The 17,845-nt window shown below is 42.3% G+C and overlaps 1 protein-coding gene across 1 annotated transcript in view; it reads left to right on the forward strand.

Annotated features, from left to right (window-relative positions):
- The first annotated feature begins 110 nt into the window (after positions 1–110).
- ASB7 (ankyrin repeat and SOCS box containing 7) overlaps positions 111–17,845 on the forward strand; it is a 49,271-nt gene continuing 31,536 nt past the window's right edge. The window contains exons 1-4 of the mRNA XM_059371672.1: positions 111–657; positions 823–917; positions 8,420–8,541; positions 10,559–10,820. Coding sequence (XP_059227655.1) covers positions 10,610–10,820 — 211 coding nt within the window. The 5' untranslated portion in view covers positions 111–657; positions 823–917; positions 8,420–8,541; positions 10,559–10,609. The remainder of the gene's footprint in view (positions 658–822; positions 918–8,419; positions 8,542–10,558; positions 10,821–17,845) is intronic.

The raw sequence follows: 17,845 nt of genomic DNA on the forward strand, positions 1-17,845 counted from the left end.
GCCTCCTCTAACTGTCGCGAATGCGCAGACGGCTTTACGGCAGGCAAGGGGTGGGGGCTGCCGGGGGTAAGGAGGAGAGAAGGAAGCAACCAACCAACCAAGTCGCCCCCACCCCCCCACCCCCACCCACCCCGGACCTGGTTTACGGCTCCGAGCTCAGGCTCCGATGCGGCCGCTGATTGGCTGCTGAAGGCTTGGTCCCATCCCAGTGACCCCAAAGTGCTGGAGGGAGGGGGCGGGGGTGGCCCAGTGCAAAGTGCATCCCGAAAGCCCCCTGCCTGTAGCCCCCGCGGCTGGCACTTAGGACCCTGTATGACCCGGGACCTCGCTGCCCCGAGACCTCCCGTGTGCCCCCGTAGTTGGGAGCCTTCGGCCCCGAGTGTGGCAGCCCCTGCTCCGAGCTCTCAGACCCGGGCTGCCCCCCCACTCGAGCCGGGACTTCCTCCCTGCACCCCTGCTCCGAGGCTGCCCGGCGGTCAGGACCGTCGCCCCAGTTCTGCTCGACCGTCCGGATGCTCGCCGGGTTGGGGCCGTGAGGCACCGAGAAGAATCAGGAACACCCGTGTCCGGCCCTGCCTGGAGTGTTTGTTCAATGGAGAAGTTGGTGAGTGTGGAGAAGGCTGAAAGGAGGAAGAGAAGCAGCAGCTGAAGAGACAGGTAAAGTCAGTTACCTCCCCCGAAGGGAAGGGGGCTGGCTGAGAGGGAGAATCACTGCTTCTTCCTGTCTGCTCTTAACCACTCTTCCTCTGCTACCCCTTCTTCAGAAGCCCCCTCCTTCTCGCCCCTGGGTCACTGCACCACTCACTGGTTTTTGCTTTCCAGGTCTGAGCCGGCTAGAGGAGACGAGAGAGCAGGAAGGGGTCAAGCCACCCACCAGAGAAGCAGCAGAGAGCCTCTGACCAGCATCCTCTTTAAAGGTAATGAGCCAGACCTCCCCTCCCCCATTGTTTATTCCTGGCCCCTATCTCATTAAGCATTGCTTTATTTTCAGCGTAGTTACCTAGAAATGTAACTCTTTCCTGGCATTCAGTTTCCCAACAAAAACAAAACACTGCCCGTGCCTGATCCTTAAGATTTTAATTAATAACTTCTTTATCTCAGAAATGTATTTTCCCCTTTCTCTCTGTATGTTGTTTCCGTTTTCTGCATTATCTTTTGGTACACTGTACCATTTACCCTGCTCTGAGACTTTGAGACCTTTTTGTAGCCCCCCTCACATCTTACTCTCATAGGAATTCTCAATTCCTTGTTAATTGCTTGTTAATTCTCAATGACTCTGCTTTTTAATTAAACCACAATTTTCTGTTTTCCCCTTATGTCTTCCTATTACCTTTCCTCTACCTCTGTCAAAAAATCATTTGAGTTAACTAACTGACAAGGGTTTGGTAGAAGATACAGTAATGGCTTGAAATTTATGAGTTTTGGAAAATAATATGACTTTTCTAGTGAAAAGTGAATCTGTGTTCTTGGATAGCGTGGATAGTTTGAAAGCAGTATTTGCCTCTGAAGCACTTGAATATAATTAACTCTTGTGGCTTTTTCGTGTTTCTGTGTGACAGATATGGATGGATTTTGAAACTTTTAAATATAATATTTGTTACACCTTTGATTTTCTAGAACTTAGAAAACTTTATACACTATTAGGTTAATCATTTGACACTCAAGAGTTTGCAAACAGAGGAATGTTTTGGTGTGTATAGGATCTAGAGCTTTATTTTTGCACTCTTAATAGATAAGATTTTTCATTTCAAAACCCTTACAGATAATTTGTTAGATTGAAATTTAATCATCTCATTCATGTGGTTTCATTTCTGCTGCTGTATTTTGTTGCTGCCTCTGAAAATGCACTAAAGGTAAGTTTAGGACATTCATGTAATTCCTAAAGAGGGAATATGATCAGGGAAATTATCTAAGAGTTAATTCAGAAATTAGTGGAGTGAATGACTTCTCTGCCATCCAATAACAGGGGTATAAAGTGACTGATTAATCTCAGAGTTATTTTAATATCTCAGATTGTTTAGGGAATTTCAGGTGCAAAGAAGTACTTAAAATAGTAGACATTAGGAAATTTTTGATTTACTCTGTTCCACTGGACTTTCTGCCTTCTACAAAAATAAATTAATGCCTTTCCTGATTCCTTTACTTGCGAAGACATTGCTAAAGATACTTTTAAGTGCTTTGAGGGTTTGTGTTTTCTTGAGAGCTGGAACTGGACACCAAAGGGAGAGTGTATGCTACTGAATGAGACTGAAAATCAGTATCTGGCAGTGACTTCCATGATGAACATTTAGGGCAGCCTGAAATAGAGTCCACTTCATTTCAGTAGAAACTAGACAGGAGTCTATAAAGTGAAAGGCAATTTTCTTTATTTAAATATGCAAATTGCCAGAGAGATGCCTAGTGATGACTTTAGGAATATTTTTTTGCTAACATATATGAAGTTTGTTTTTAAGGGAAAAGTGAATTATGTATTTTCTATTCAGGCCTTCTCACTTAAACATTTTTTCTACTTTAGATATAACTCTAGTGTGTTTTCATTTGCAAGGGATGTTATCACCTGAGATGGTAAGAGAAAAGGTCTGTGGCAAGTCAAGCATCAAGGTACAGAAAGGACACTGCTTTCTCCTGGTTGCCAGCCAGATCATTCTCATTGCTTAAATAATATTTCATTGATTCTGCCTCAGCTTTTAACAGTTTTTCTAGGATTAGGGAATAGATAGATAGATAATAGATAGATAAACTGTTGGCATTAGTTCCAGATACCAGCATGACTGAAAGTGTTTGGTCTAGGTTATGCTGAACATTTAAAATGTTTTATTTGGGTAATTATTTGCCAACATGGACAGTTAAGATAGTTTATATTTTTGAGCCCACTAGTTAACTTTGTGTTAATTCTCTTGCCAGGAACATGGGTATTTACAGGGGAAAAAAACAAAGGTAAAGAACCTGATTTATTTGATAACCAAATATAGATTTATAGTCACATAGAGAGAAAAACTGATTTTAACTAAAGATCTTCAGTGATGCCTTTTGAGGTTGCTGTGGCGCCATAGTTTTTTGTCTTTATACCTGAAGTGATACCATTCACAGTTGCTTGATATTATGCTACATATATGGGGCTCCTGGGTGGCTCACTGGGTTAAGGCCTCTGCCTTCAGCTCAGGTCATGATCCCAGGGTCCTGGGATCGAGCCCCACATCGATCGGGCCCTCTGCTTGGCGGGGAGCCTGCTTCCCTCTGACCCCTCTCTGCCTGCCTCTCTACTTGTGATCTCTGTCCATCAAGTAAATAAAATCTTTAAAAAAAATTATGCTACATATAGTATCTATTTTCTTCACATTTAGCTTGGATAACATAGAAATTCATACAATTCCTAGAAAGTCTTCAGTCAGATAAAGTTTATACAAGCATACCTAATATCTGACCTATAGCCTTTCATTTCATTCCCAACTGAAGACACTCCCTCAGTAGAGAATGATTGTCTTCTTTCTTGCAAACTTCTTCAGTACTACTGTGAGGCTGCTAATAAGATGATCGTGCCAGACCGTGAGTTACTAAGATGATATTGACAAGACCTCCTCTTTTACAATACTTAAGTGATTTAAGCTTTGAGTTGAGGCTGGATTAAGTGAGTTATACAGTTTCCTCTCTTGCCTCTTCCACATTCCGTGAAAGTGGTTGGTTTCTCCTCTGGATCATAGGAGAATTGTATACGCGCTGCCGAAGCAGGCACAGTCATATGAGAATTGTAGATCAGTCATGCATTATAATACATCCTTGCATCACCCGGAGGCCCAGCAACTTGGAGGAAATAGGAATGCCCTTACTTGTTCTAGAGCATAAATACCATGCTAACTATGCAGAGTGATACTAAAAAACACTTATCCTTTATTTTGGGGTCCAGACTCTTGATCATACAAATAGTTCTGGTCAACATGGACCTCAGTGGTGTTGCACACGTTGGACCTTGTGTTCCTGCAGCCATCCAGGACCTCTGAGCCCATGGAGGGTTTTTTCCCTCAGAACCACTATCCTTGGAGTTGCTGATTTTATTTTCATACCAGCCTGTATCTCTGTTTGCTCTACAAAGAAATGCTTATTTCCTTTTTTGAGTAGCAAGCTGTTATCTTGTTTCTAGTTGGTGTGAAATCTGAAAGCACAGTTCTAATTTGTATCACTTAATCCAAAAATGTGTGGACTTTTAGTGAAAATAATATGCAAAAAGCTATTAGTGACTAATCGTGTATGCCAAAGGAAACTGGGGACATGTGGCAGATCTGGTGAAAGTTGTCTACAGTTTCAGACAGGTCTTAAATATATTTTGTTTTATGGTTATCTTATGCTTCGCTCTGTTCTATGAATATAAACTTCTTTGAATTATGTGCAGCAAGAAATTTGGTTTCAACTTAATGCAGTTCACTTGGCATCTTTATGGAATTTAGTGGTAACATTCTAATCCCCAAATTTATAGTTTCAAGTATGGTCAACAGTGTAAAAGCTCAGAGGCCTGTGTGATTTTCTTTTGACACCATGGAGAGTTGAAATAGATGGATTTGTGAAATTTACACACGCTATTCAACGCACTATCCTGTTATCAACACACATTCCCCAAACAATCCCAACACACTTTCCCCAAAATGATATACACTGGGGAGTGGCTCATTTGGGGATGTAATTCTGAAGTCTTCCTTCTTTGTATGTTTATTTCTCTTTTTGGGCTGAAACCTGAAATGGAATTTCTAAGATTGCACCTTCCAAATTTTAGTCATTCTGAGTCTTTACTTTAAAACAACTCACATTCACATATATTTCTTGAGAAGGTTGCCTCCATGGCCATATTGTTTTGCTTTATAGGTGACTTCCAGGAGTTCTCAGATTTTCGAACTTCCCCTGGAGGGGAAATAGACTTTTTTCCAATCTTCTCACCTCTGGACTTCTTCTGTGATTTTTAATAGACCCCTTTAGCACTGGATTGTGTATTTCCTTTTTCAGTTCTATAGTCTTTTAAAAAAAATTTATTCACATGTGGATAGCTAAATTGTTAAGTGCAAACTCGCAAAACACCATGATAAAATTTATTACTTGTCTGGTGCCTTGGACTGTTATAATGGATATTTGGTAATAAGTCATTGCCCTTCATAACTTAAGGGATGAAGCTGACAGGAATTATGTGTGCATGGTATGTGTGTCTGTTTTTTTCCAGGAAAGACTGATGCATGTGAAGTGTGCTTTTTTGGTTTAAACTTACAGTTATTATTTATAGCACTTAGCATTGTCAGAAAAGAGAAAAGTGATCTTAACATTTCTGGGTATATTTGATTTATGTTAAGGATGCAGAATTTTTTTTTTTTTTTAAGATTTTATTTATTTGAGAGCAAGAGCTAAAGAGTGAGCACAAATGGGAAGAGGGGCAGAGGGAGAGGGTGATGCAGCCTCCCCAGTGGGCAGGGAGCCTGTCGTGGGGCTCGATCCCAGGACCCCGGGATCATGACCTGAGCTGAAGGCAGACGCTTAACTAACTGAGCCACCCAGGTGCCCCGATAACTTTCTGTTAAAGTTCTACCAAGAGGTAACACCGATGGCCAAGGCCCAACAGTGTGCCAAACTCAGGCTCTCAGTGAACTTTCACCTGTCTGACTAAAGGAGCCCGTACAGCATTATCACAAGTTACTGTGATATGTGCACCTTTCTTGTTGAGAGAAATAGTCACTTCATCTTCTAGCACAGCCTTTTCTTGATATTATTAATAAATTAATACCATTTCGTATTCTCTCCACCCCTATCTTGCATCTCCTCCTCCACACATACTCCCCTGCCTTCATGGAAGTGGCCATGGATAGATGGGAAACCGTAAGAGCAAGGATTCTTAAAGGCTGGAAACCATGGAGAGCCATCTCCACTTCTCTTGGGAGGCAGGGGATACCAAGAACACCCTTGGAAATAATGCATCCAGTGGTGTTGATTTTTGAAATGCAGATATAGCTCATGTAGAAAATAATCTCCTGTTCATTTGTAGAAAATGCTGGAAGTTCGTCATTGGAGACCCTCAGTTTGCACATCTTAAACAGATGTTTTATTTTAGCATAGTTTTGCACATCTAGAGAAACGTGCACAGATAAAACAGAATTCCCATAAACTCCTCCACACCCTGTTTCCACTAACATCTTTTTATTTTATCTTATTTTATTTATTTGACAGAGAGAGACACAGTGAGAGAACACGAGCAGGGGAAGTGGGAGAGGGAGAAGCAGGCTTCCCGCCAAGCAGGGAGCCCAATGCAGGGCTCCATCCCAGGATTCTGGGATCACGACCTGAGCCAAAGGCAGACACTTAACGACTGAGCCACCCAGGCGCCCCTTCCGCTAACATTTTATATTAATAGCTGCATTTGTCACAGTTAAGGAACCAACAGTGAGCAGTATTTTTAATTAAAATCCATAGCATATTCACATTTCCTTAGCTTTTACCTAATACCTTTTTTCTCTTCCAGGATCTCATCCAGGACATCACATTACATTTAGGCATCTTGTTTCCTTAAGCTCTTTCTGGCCATGACAAGTTTCTCAGACTTCTTGCTTTTGATGGCCTTGACATTTTGAGGAGTACTGGTCATGTATTTTGTAGAATGTCCTTCCATTGGAATTTGTCTGGTGTTTTTCTCACAATTAGTCTGAGATTATGGGCTTTGGAGAGAAAGACCACCAAGGTAAATGGTCATTCTCATCATATCATGCTAAGAACATGACTTGGCACTGCTGCTGTTAACCTCGATCACTGCGCTGAAGCAGTGTTTTTCAGGTTTCTCACCATCAGAATGCTTTTTGCCTCTCTCTCTGTGCTATCCTCATTGGAAGGAAGTCGCTCTGCATGGCCCATGCTAAAGGGGAGGGGAGTTATGCACTACCTTGAGCAGGGAGAATCTACATAGGTCTTTGGAATTAGGCACAGATTTTGTTTCTCGTCCCCTCCTTTATTTATTCAACCAGTGATAGCAATATGGGCATAACGATATTCTACACTTTGGGTTAGAATCCAGTAGTATTTGAATTATCTCGTTCAAATTGTTCATCTTGGCTATCGAGAGCTCTATTTGTTGGTTCCTGTGTTCCTGTGACACACCCCCATTACTGCCGTTTTTCTTTGATCGATTTCTTTTTGGCACAGTGAGATGCTCCAGGCCTGTCTTGTGTATTTCTTTTCTTGTGCCGCTCCCCCTACCCCCCAGGAATTGGGCATTTCTGCAAGGGTAGTTCTGCATTTTTTTGCAGCTTGCCTTGTAGGGGTTGTCCTGATCATGTCTCATTCATTTTTTTTTTTTTTTTTTTTTTTTTTTTTATATTCTTGTTTTTTTTTTTTTTTTTTTTTTTTTTTTTTTTTAGAAATGATACGCAGTTTTAAGTCAGGTATTATTTCCAAGTGCATCTTGGCCAACTCTTTGGCCTTTCTTGAAGAAGTTTGACAAGGGAAAAAAGGGTGGGGAGAAAGGAAAGGATCCAAGTAGACTATCCTGATTTGGATGGGTTGAAATTTCTGGTGTGCACCCAGCCGCACTGTGATTGCCAATCTTCCCAAAAGCATGTCAGGTTGCCAGGTGGCCCGACCTTTCCTGCTGAAGTGACACAGGGCTTAGCACACCCACCCGATGGGAAAGGGGTGGCCATTTTCCCAGTGAGTAATTTCTAGGGTGATTCTAGTGTAGTGTGTGAAGTCACTTAGCATGTGCTCTTAACCTTAGTGGTATTCACAGACCTAGGATTTAATTTACGTGGAGAAGGAGCCTTTTTCTTACAGGTTAAGAGAGAATTTTCTCAAAATTCATGTGGGGAAGCTGACAAATGCTGTTGATCTTTTACCTGGTTTGATGTATGCATAAAGGAATAACAGTTTCAAAATGGTTAACATAATGCTTTTTGGGTGTATGAAGTACTAGCATTGAAAGACATAATCTCCTTTTAGTTGTCATAGATTCCATTTTGGGCCTGGCCACCTACTGTATTGAATGAACACAGGCTTTCTTTTCTGTCCTGTTTAGAAAGAGCAAGCGCCTACAGTGTCCGTTAAAAAGTAATTGAGATGAAGCAAGTCTGAAAATATATTGTGAATAGAGCAAACAACAAAAAGAACCTGCGTCTGTATCCAAATTCCAAATGTGGGATTTTTTTTTTTTATCTTTATTCTTTTTCAAAAACTGTCCTTTTAGGGGGAAAAAAAATTCCTGAACATAAACCATATTCTCCATCAATTTGGAGATTAACATAGATACCATGGTATTTTTCTCTAAGAACTTATCTGAGTTCTTTCTCTGCTCTGAAAGTTTGTTATAAAATGCTAAAATTCAAGCTTGTCCAAAGGTAGATTGTGCAGCAGCTCTGATTCTTATTATTTTTAGGTATCTTCCATAATTGGTATTTGTCTTTAGGTTAAGAAAGCTCATTCACGCCGCAAGCTGGACACACTCTGAGCCTCCTCCCCACGATGCTGTATGTGCACAATGGTTATTAGGCAATCCACGTATCCGGAGAAGGGACATTCTTCCATAAGGTAAGTGACTGAGGGTCATCGGTCATCTGTGCAGTCCCTGCTTTTCCTTCAAATCAGCTAACATATAAACACAACACTTGCTGAAAGAAAACCCAGGTTTGCTTTGATACTGATTGGATCTTGCATAATAGACCTCATTTAAGTGCCAAGATAATTGTCTCATTAAAAAAATAATAATCTGAAGCTGCTTGTTTTGAGCACATAGTAGTAGTAGTTTTAAAAACAGTTTTTTTATAGAGTTTTATTTATTTGACAGACAGAGATCACAAGTAGGCAGAGAAAGGAGGAAGCAGGCTCCCTGCTGAGCAGAGAGCCCGATGGGGGGCTTGATCCCAGGATGCTGGGATCATGACCTGAGCCGAAGGCAGAGGCTTTAACCCACTGAGCCACCCAGGCACCCCAGTAGTAGTAATTTTAATTAATTTCTTCCAATGGTCTTTGACATCTCTTATAACTCTAAAAATAAGCAGAAACCTATTCCAAAAGGATTCTCAGTTTTAAAATTTCTAAGAGACTTAATTTTATAGTGCTGATTGAAAAAGTAATCAAGTAAAGAGATAAGGGGGAAATCATGTTTATTAAGAAAACAAATTATCAGGAAATTTCTCCCTTTATGTTACTTAATAGTAATATGTAAGAGTTTAAAATAACCATTTTCAATGAATGAAACAACATAGGGTATTTGATTTAACTCTTAAGCTATGATGATTTGACCTAGGTCAGGCTTAAGTTTACCTTGCTACAATCTATAACAAGGAATTTTACAAGATAAATTATTATTGGTAACAAGATTATCCCAAGATGTCTAACCTACATAGGAGACCAAAATGTCTTTAAAGGACTTTATCACATAACTTTTTATTTTTAGAAATGAAAGCCTACTAATTAGGAGATGAGTCTAATCTATTCCTTAAAATTAGCCTAGATGGAATGGCTTCTTAGCAGCAAGTTAGTTAAAGCTTCCATAAGCTTCTGTAAAGCTTAAAAGTGTACTGCAAAAGTTTTTGCACACACATGTGTAAGATACCACTTTTCACCAGTTCAATTTGGACTTTCCTTCTTCACAGGAAGGAGATCTCATTTTATATTGAGTCTGAGTGCATACCTCCTTTGTGACCTATTAGGGAGTGCAGAAATTCAGTACACTCCTTTTTCTTTAAAATGATTTTTTTTTCACATTGGTGAATCAACAGCTTGTTTCAGTTCTTACACTGTTTAAGTATTTTGTGTAATCTTGGTACCCTGCACTCTTATAGAGGCAAACTTCTGGAAACCTGCAATTAGAAAAGTGGAAAAGACACCTGGCAGAAAAAAGGGATGGTTAATCGTGCATCAAATAACGGAGTAGGGAGGACAGAAAGAGAAGAAGAAGTAAAAGGAAAAAATACATGTTGTCTCTGCATTTTACTTTCATTTGCCCCACCCACTGCCTTTTCCCCTCCCTCCCCAAACCTTTCACCCTTTGGGGCTAAAAATAAAATATTGTTAATACTTTAGGGGACCCACCTAGAGTTTTTACTTTTTTTTTTTTTTTAACTGCTTCTCATAGTTGAAGGTCTGTAGTCGTCCTAGTCTATGAATTGTCCCCTTGACACCCCATATTCACTCACGGATCTGTGATAGAATCCTTGAGTGGTTTATAACTCTGTGCCTTAGGGAAATCAAACAAATCCAGTTCCTCTGTTGTCTCCCATTTTCTGGCTGACCAACATCATCTTCCATTCTACCTGAAATAATGCTGCTGTGCTCATGGGATCTTTACTTTGAGTTTTCAAAAGACTAGAGAAGACCTGTCCTGTTTCAGCAATCCAGACCTTTATGCCTGGCTTTTTGTTTGAAATCTTTTATATTCTTACAGAAATTTGGTCATAATAGGTGCATGTTAATTAGTTGTAGTAGGATAGACTGACATTACTAGGATTTAGGTAATTTAACAATGGAAAATCCTGTGCTGTTTAACAGACACAGCACGAGGAGCACGTATTCTAACGTTCATGAATTCTGCTTCCCCTCAAAGGCTGTTCCCTGTGACCTAATGAATCCTTTGTAAAAAGCGGACTCAGCTAGGATGTTACACCACCACTGTCGAAGGAACCCTGAGCTCCAGGAAGAATTGCAGATCCAGGCTGCAGTGGCCGCTGGGGATGTTCACACAGTCCGGAAGATGCTAGAACAAGGCTATTCTCCCAATGGCCGGGATGCTAATGGCTGGACCCTGCTTCATTTCTCTGCAGCACGAGGGAAGGAAAGATGTGTTCGAGTCTTTCTAGAACATGGAGGTGAGTTTACCGGAAGCAAACCTTTTTTGCCAAGGAGAAACCTAAATTCTATTTAGTTTAAAATATACGTGCCCGTGTATATAATAACGTTTACTGCTTCTCTTTCATTAGCACCCAACTTCTTATCCTCTTCTTCGTGAAGATTCGTTGCAATTATGCGGAGTCTTTTCAAAATCAGATTGTTTGAGAGAGCAGCCTGGTCATTGTGCTTTTTCCCCCCATCCCTGTAGTTTAAATGCAGTCAGGTTTTCCCGGCAACCCTTCGTGTTATCTGGTTACGCTGTTTCAGAAGCAGAAGTGGCTGTGGGACCCACGATTGGAGAGTTACACAAGTTTCCCATTTGGTAATTGCTTGTGCAGAGACCTACCAGAGGTCCCTTTAAATTAAATATCATGGCCTTAGTAGTATCCTGTCTTCTGAATTTACTTCCTTTAAAAAAACCTTTGGATGCTTTCTTTTTTTGCTGTTTTAGAGCTCTTATCTTTTCCAGAATTGTACATAGTCTAGGTTAGAAGACAGGTTAGCTGAGGTCTCATTTTGTTTAAATACACAGAGTTGGAAACCACCTCTGGCATTTTATGCTTTTGCTTCAAAAAACTGTCCATTCCCATAGTTCACAATTTCCATAATTAATAGTAACTGTAGTAACTGCCCTAAACTAGTTGACTTTTTTCCCCAGTGGAATTTCTGCTTACTTTCTTTTCCAGAGATGGACTTCTATGTCTTTTATCATTTGTACCCATTTGATCTTTGTAATGATAGCATGAGCAGTGTTATTGGGACTCACATTCCACACGTGCCCTTCTGGGGCCTGAATTGCCCCCTGACACAATCAGTTAGTTTCATTTTTAAGGTGTACTGTGTTACAAGACTAGGCAAACTTGGAAACTCCTTGAAGTACAGAAATCTCTAGAAGCCCCAGGGCTCTGGTGAGGGCCTTGTGAATCATGTCAAGCTGGGAATATGAGGGCTGTGAGCGGGAGCCCTAACAGGGCACTGCTAGGCCCGAGACTGAGTCTTCACACATCCCAGGGGCCCCTGCTGGGGACTAGATCCCTAGAACAGTGGACTGTGGGCAAGGCCCAGCCATTCACAGTCTACCTCCTTTGTACTGCCCTCTCGCCCTCCTGTTCCTCTTGCCCTTACCTCGTTGCACCATGAACCTCGGAAAGCTCACTTCCAAAGGGAAGGGAACAGGAGAAAGGTTGGGAAAAAACTGAAAGGTAGGTGTAGGATCAGAACACTTAAAATTCTGGCAGTGCTTACCAAGATCAGAGTTCGCTGTCTTAATCCAACCTAGTCCTGTTACTTTCTGCTGCTACCAGCCTTGCTTTTAAAAAATTAACTTAAAAAAAAAAAGTTACTCAGGTGATACTGTCTCCTTAAATAAAACAATTTTCAGATAAATTACAAATAAAGCCAAAGACCCCTTCCCCCAACTCCCAATTCTTTCTGCCTGTCCCCTTTCAGAAGTAACCATAGATATGAGTTGGGGATCGTTTCCTGACACTATTACATGTACTCATTGAAAATATGTCATGTTATGTTGCGTGTGATTTTAGAACATAAAGGATATCATACTGACCCTGTTTTCCTACAGTTGTTTTTCACTCAGCTATGTAACTTAGGTTTTTTTGTTTTGTTTTGGTCTTTGTTTTTAATATCAGGTGTTGGCAAACATTTTCTGTAAAAGGCCAGATAGTAAATATTTTAGGCTTTGCAAACCCAGCTGTTTCTGTCATAATTACTCAACTCTGCCCTTATAACATGAAAGCAGCCATAGACAGCTTGGAAATGAAGGAGTGTAGCTGTGTCCCCATAAAACTTTATAAAACCCATTGGTGGATCAAATTTGGCCTGGGGGCCTTAGTTTACTGAACCGAGTTTCCTCACCCACCCTCCCCTCTGTGTGGCTGGGGGTGGGGTGTGCACACGTGTGTGTGTATATATTTTTTAGTAGCTTTTATTGAGGTAGAATTCCTATGCCTTACAATTCACCCATTTAAAATGTGCATACAGTTCAGTGGCTTTTAGTATATTTATAGAGTTGGCCCTCCATCATCTTAAGTTATTTTATAACATTTTCATTACCCCCGAAAAACCCTGTGCCTGTTTTGTAATACATGTAGATTTACTCTGTGGGGTTTGTTGTTGTTGTTGTTGTTGTTTTTTTGTTCGTTTGTTTTTTAGCTGCTAAATACAATGTTTTGTTAGTATTATTAGTATGGGCATATTATCATTTATTTAAACCATTCTCTTTTTTTTGAGAGTGGCAGGGAATTTCATTTGTTGAGAACATGGTATGTCCATATATGTGGTTAAAAACCGAATGAAAGGTATTTTGTACTGTTCGGTGAGGGAAAAATGCCTTTAGAGCCCGTCCCTTAGTCTCCTTCCCAGGGGCAGTCCGTCTTCCTGGTTTCTGCGGCGGCCCTGCAGAGATCACAGGTGTACGTAATTATCCATCCTCCACCTTCTAGCCTGTTCCTTTTTTGTTAATAGTCTGTGCTGCATCTTGATTTTTTTCACAGAGCAGTTTAGCTAAGTGATAGCTCCTTGTCCTGTATTAACATGTTCAGATTCCGTTGCATGGATGTAATTTTCTTTAAACTTATCCTCCATTGTTGAACATTCTGATTTTTTATTTTTCTGCTACTAGAATCTGTTACAGAGAATGTCTTTGACTCATTTTTTCTTTTTTTAACATATGTGAAAGAGTTTATCTCTTGGATAATTCCAGAACTGCAATGGCCAAATCAAAGGGATGTGAAGTATATTTTTTTTCATTCATTTTTGACGAATTGTTCTCCGAAGAAGGTTAGAATGGCTCCGTCCTTACTGACCAGGTGGGATAGTGCCTGTTCCTGGCCTTTGTCAGGAATGTGTCACCAGATGGTTTGCCCTTTCTCTGTGTCATTTGCTGGCCTCTCTCTTTCTTTTTCGCCCCCAGGAATGACATTTGAGGAACAAAACGTTGCAAGACTGGGCTCCTTTTCTGGTACTTTTCTTACTGATTTGTAGGAATTGTTCACATACTCTTTGTTAGATCTACATTGCACTAATTCTCTCTCAGTCTTTAGCTTTTTCACATTTCTGAGGTCATGTTTATATGTTGTTGGGCAGAAGTCTTCATTTTAACGTAGGTGAATTTTATTTTTCTTTCTCCTTACAGTTGGTGCTTTTTTTTTTTTTTTTTTAAAGAGTTTATTTATGAGAAAGAGCATGAGGTGGGGGGAGGGTCAGAAGGAGAAGCAGACTTGCTGCTGAGCAGGGAACCCGATGTGGGACTCGATCCCTGGACTCCAGGATTGTGACCTGAGCCGAAGGCATTTGCTTAACCAGCTGAGCCACCCAGGTGCCCTGGTTTGTGCTTTTTTATATCTTGTCATACCCAAAGATCATTATTTGCCTATGTTTTCTTCTCAAAAGTTGTGTGGCGTTTAGGTCCTTAATTTGTCCAGAATTAGGTAGACGTATTGGACAGATGAATTGGATGGATGTATAGAATTGGTTTTGGTGTATGGTATGAGATGGTCAGGTACAATTTCATATTTTTTCCCTGTAAAGGTAGCCTAAATCATCCCTTCTGTCCCCATTGCTATGTCATTCCAGCTCAGTTATAAAGTTTTCGTGTGCGTGTGGTTCCACTGAGTCTAGTGTCTGTTGGTGGAACCCTGAGTCCCTATGATAGCTATCGTAATTAATATCACTCAGTGATAAGATTTGATTTCTGGAGGACGGAGGTGGGGGGAGGGCGTCAGGTCTCCTCTCCTTGTTCTTTAAGGATGTCTTGGCCAGTTTTAGCTCTTTATGTTTTCACATAACATTTTAAAACAACAGAACTAAATATTTTGGAGAAGCTTCTCTTTAGTTCTCGAAGAGTACCGTCTTTTTACTCACTCCTGTTACCGTGGCAGAATTAGGAGGTTTGGGGTGTACTTTTTTCCTAGCACGTTATGTATCAGCTTGGAAACGTTAACAGAAGAAGGAACTTCCTCCTCCCTTGTCCCCTTGGCCACGTGTAATGCTTCAGGGTGCTCTCTGTTTGGCCTAGGCCTGCCTTCTGACCTCACAACCTGTGTGTCCAGCTGCCAGGTAAGCCTCTTGTACGTTCATGGCTCACACCACAGCCTGTGAGGCCAGCAATTTAGAAATCACCCTTGACTTTCTTCCTCCTAAACAGTTGCCAGATCTTCTCTCTTGCCGTCGGGGGCATTGCTCCACCTCAGGGGAAGGGAACCAGGACCGTGATGCTCTTCCCCATCTCTGCTTCCAGTCTTGGCCCCCTCCCAGCCCGTCTCCGAACAGAGTGATCTGTGATAAAAAATGAAAGCGCACATATTTCCTTTTTCAGATCTATCCCTGAAAGTTTTCCACTTCTCTTAGAGTACTAGTCAAAGCCCTTCCTGTGATCTACATGGCCTGGCAAGGTCTCAGCTTCATCTCCGAGCCGCAGCCCCTCTGTGTTCATTCACGTTCACTGAGCTCAGAGGCCTTTGCACAGGACCTGCTGAGTCCCCCAGTTCACCCCACTGCTGCCACACTCCCCTCGTTCACTCCATCTTCTCTGTCACACCCCTTCCTCGGGAATCTCTTGCCATCCAGACTTGTTATGGGATGTTAATCTCTGTACCTTTTTACTGCAGCTCCTGTCACAAGCCCAGTGATTAATTCCTGTGGTATTCAGTGTAACTCCTGTTAGTTTAGAACTTCTGAGGGTAGAGCCCATATCCAATTCGTTCTCGGTGAGAGAGCAAGGAGACGAGTGTCAGCTATCGAAAAGGATTGCTCCCCAGCCTTATGGAGACCAGACTGATGCTTTCTTGAACATGGGCCAGACTTGTGGTGGGATCAGAAAAGGGCTTGACTTCATCACACCTGCTCTTTTCCTGAAACCACAGTTTCTTCAAGAGCTTGAACACCTCCAGTCAGATTGGCCCCCTCCTCCTAATAAGCTTCTTTCATGATGGATAGCAAGGGGAAATGATGTCAGATTCAAAAGGGTAAGTGAGCAGAATAACCCACAGGAAACAGAGGTTCACTTCCTCTCCCCTCCTTACCCACTCCCCCCATGAGAGTGGAGAGAGGATTCATACAGACAGATGAGGTGGCCAGTTGGTAAACTGTAAATCACACGTTCACATATTGATTCAGCAAATATTTCTTGAGCACCTACCATATGCCAGGCTCCAGGCCAGGCACTGAGATACAGAGTGAGCAAACATTGTGCTAGCCGTCTGGCACTTCATAGACTGCTGGGTGGGTAGATTAGAGCCAGCATTTACTACTTTGCACTTAGCACTAGCCTGCTTCTTCACAACCATTCTATAAGGGTCAGGAGTTGTCTTTCCATTGAGAAAACTGAGCCAAATGTTGGGAAGTAATTTGCCCCAGGCCATTCACCCCATAAGTACTGGAGCTAGGATTGAGACCCATGGTCTTAGCCATGATTGTGTATGGTCTCCTATAGGGAGACAGTGCAATTCCAGCAGAGCCACCTGGGTGCCACTTATAAAAGGGGCCCCGCTGTTACAGGAGTAGAGGTGGGGGCAGCCAGGAAGGAGGTTTCCTAGAGAAAGCATGGTTGGACTTGAGGGCTTGAAAGGCGAGGCAAGGATGGGGCACCGGAAGGACAGAGATGTGGGATTATTTGAAACCCACAGGACACTGAGTGTGAAGGGTAGAAGGAGAAGGGGAGCACGTTTGGTTTTAGGAACTGAGAAGAGTTCATTATGATGAAAGCATATCCAAAATTGATTTCCAGGGACCGTGGTGGGCCATTTGACAGGAGTGGTGGAGACAGATATGTGTTGTAGCAAGCTCACTGGTGATGGTATGTGATCTTAGGGAAAGAGCCTGAGATCTCAGGCAAGAGCAGGTGGGTCCCTGCTCCCTGATTGGGACCGTGGTCTCACTTGCCTACACCAACCCTAAATACATATTTATTGAGCACCTGCCGTGTGTCAGACACCGTTCTGAGCGCTGGGGACACAGCGACACCTAAAGACCCTGCTGCCACGGCACATTTCTAAGTGGAGGAAATTGACAGTGACGTGTACAGTGTCAGGTGGCGATGAGCACTGTGATTAAAGAGGAAGCAGAGAAGGGATGGAGAAGCACAGGATTTAGTTTTAAATGAGGTATGTAGGGAAGGCTCCCAATGTGCCCTTGGAGTTGAGCCCTGCAGGAAAGGAAGACCCAACCATGAGAATATCTGGGAGAAAAATGTTAAAGGTAAAGGAAACAGTCAAGTACTGCACACACTCAGAGATGGGAACATACTTAGCACTTTGAAGAAAAAGCCAGGAGGATGACAGCCAGAGCAGAGCAATGGGAGAGAGGGCCGACTGGGTTAGAGAGACCGTCTGATCAGCTGATGTGGTCTGCAGGTCCTTGAAGGCTCAAAAGACTTTGGACTTTGTTGCGACTGAGAATGGAAAACCATCGCAGGCTTCTCAACTGAAGAATGAGGAGAAGTTCCTGGAGGGCTCATCTGGCTTGAGAAAGCTGTCATGTAGAGGAGCCAAGGATAAACGGGAAGACGCATCAGGAAGCTTTGGAATAATTCAGGCGAGAATTGCCAGCGGCTCAGTGTAGACAGTAGCAGTCCTGTGTTGAGAAGTGGTCAGATTCTGGGTAGGTTTTGAAAGGGGAGGCAACAGTCTTTGCGGATAGATTGATTGGACGTGCCGAGGCAGGGAAAAGGGATCAAGATCACAGACTTTTGGGGACTGAGGGGGAAAAAGGTTGCTGTTGGTTGAGGGAGCAGGGGAAAGTTAACCAAATGCAATTAAAAAACCACCACCACCACCACCACCAACAAAGCAGAACATAGAGGTTTAGGAAGACCACTCACCACTGTTAAATCTGCACAGTAAAACCACCAATGAGTGATCACAGGGTGCTAATAACACTCAGAGATAACAGGCAGTGGGTGACCGAGCCGTGGTGCCCGTGACATGACCACCAGGGAAGCCTGGTCAGGGAGCGGCCATGTGAAGCCACACTGGTGGCCACTGTGGGA

The sequence above is a fragment of the Mustela nigripes genome, chromosome 13, assembly GCF_022355385.1.
Source record: "Mustela nigripes isolate SB6536 chromosome 13, MUSNIG.SB6536, whole genome shotgun sequence".
NCBI lineage: Eukaryota > Metazoa > Chordata > Mammalia > Carnivora > Mustelidae > Mustela > Mustela nigripes.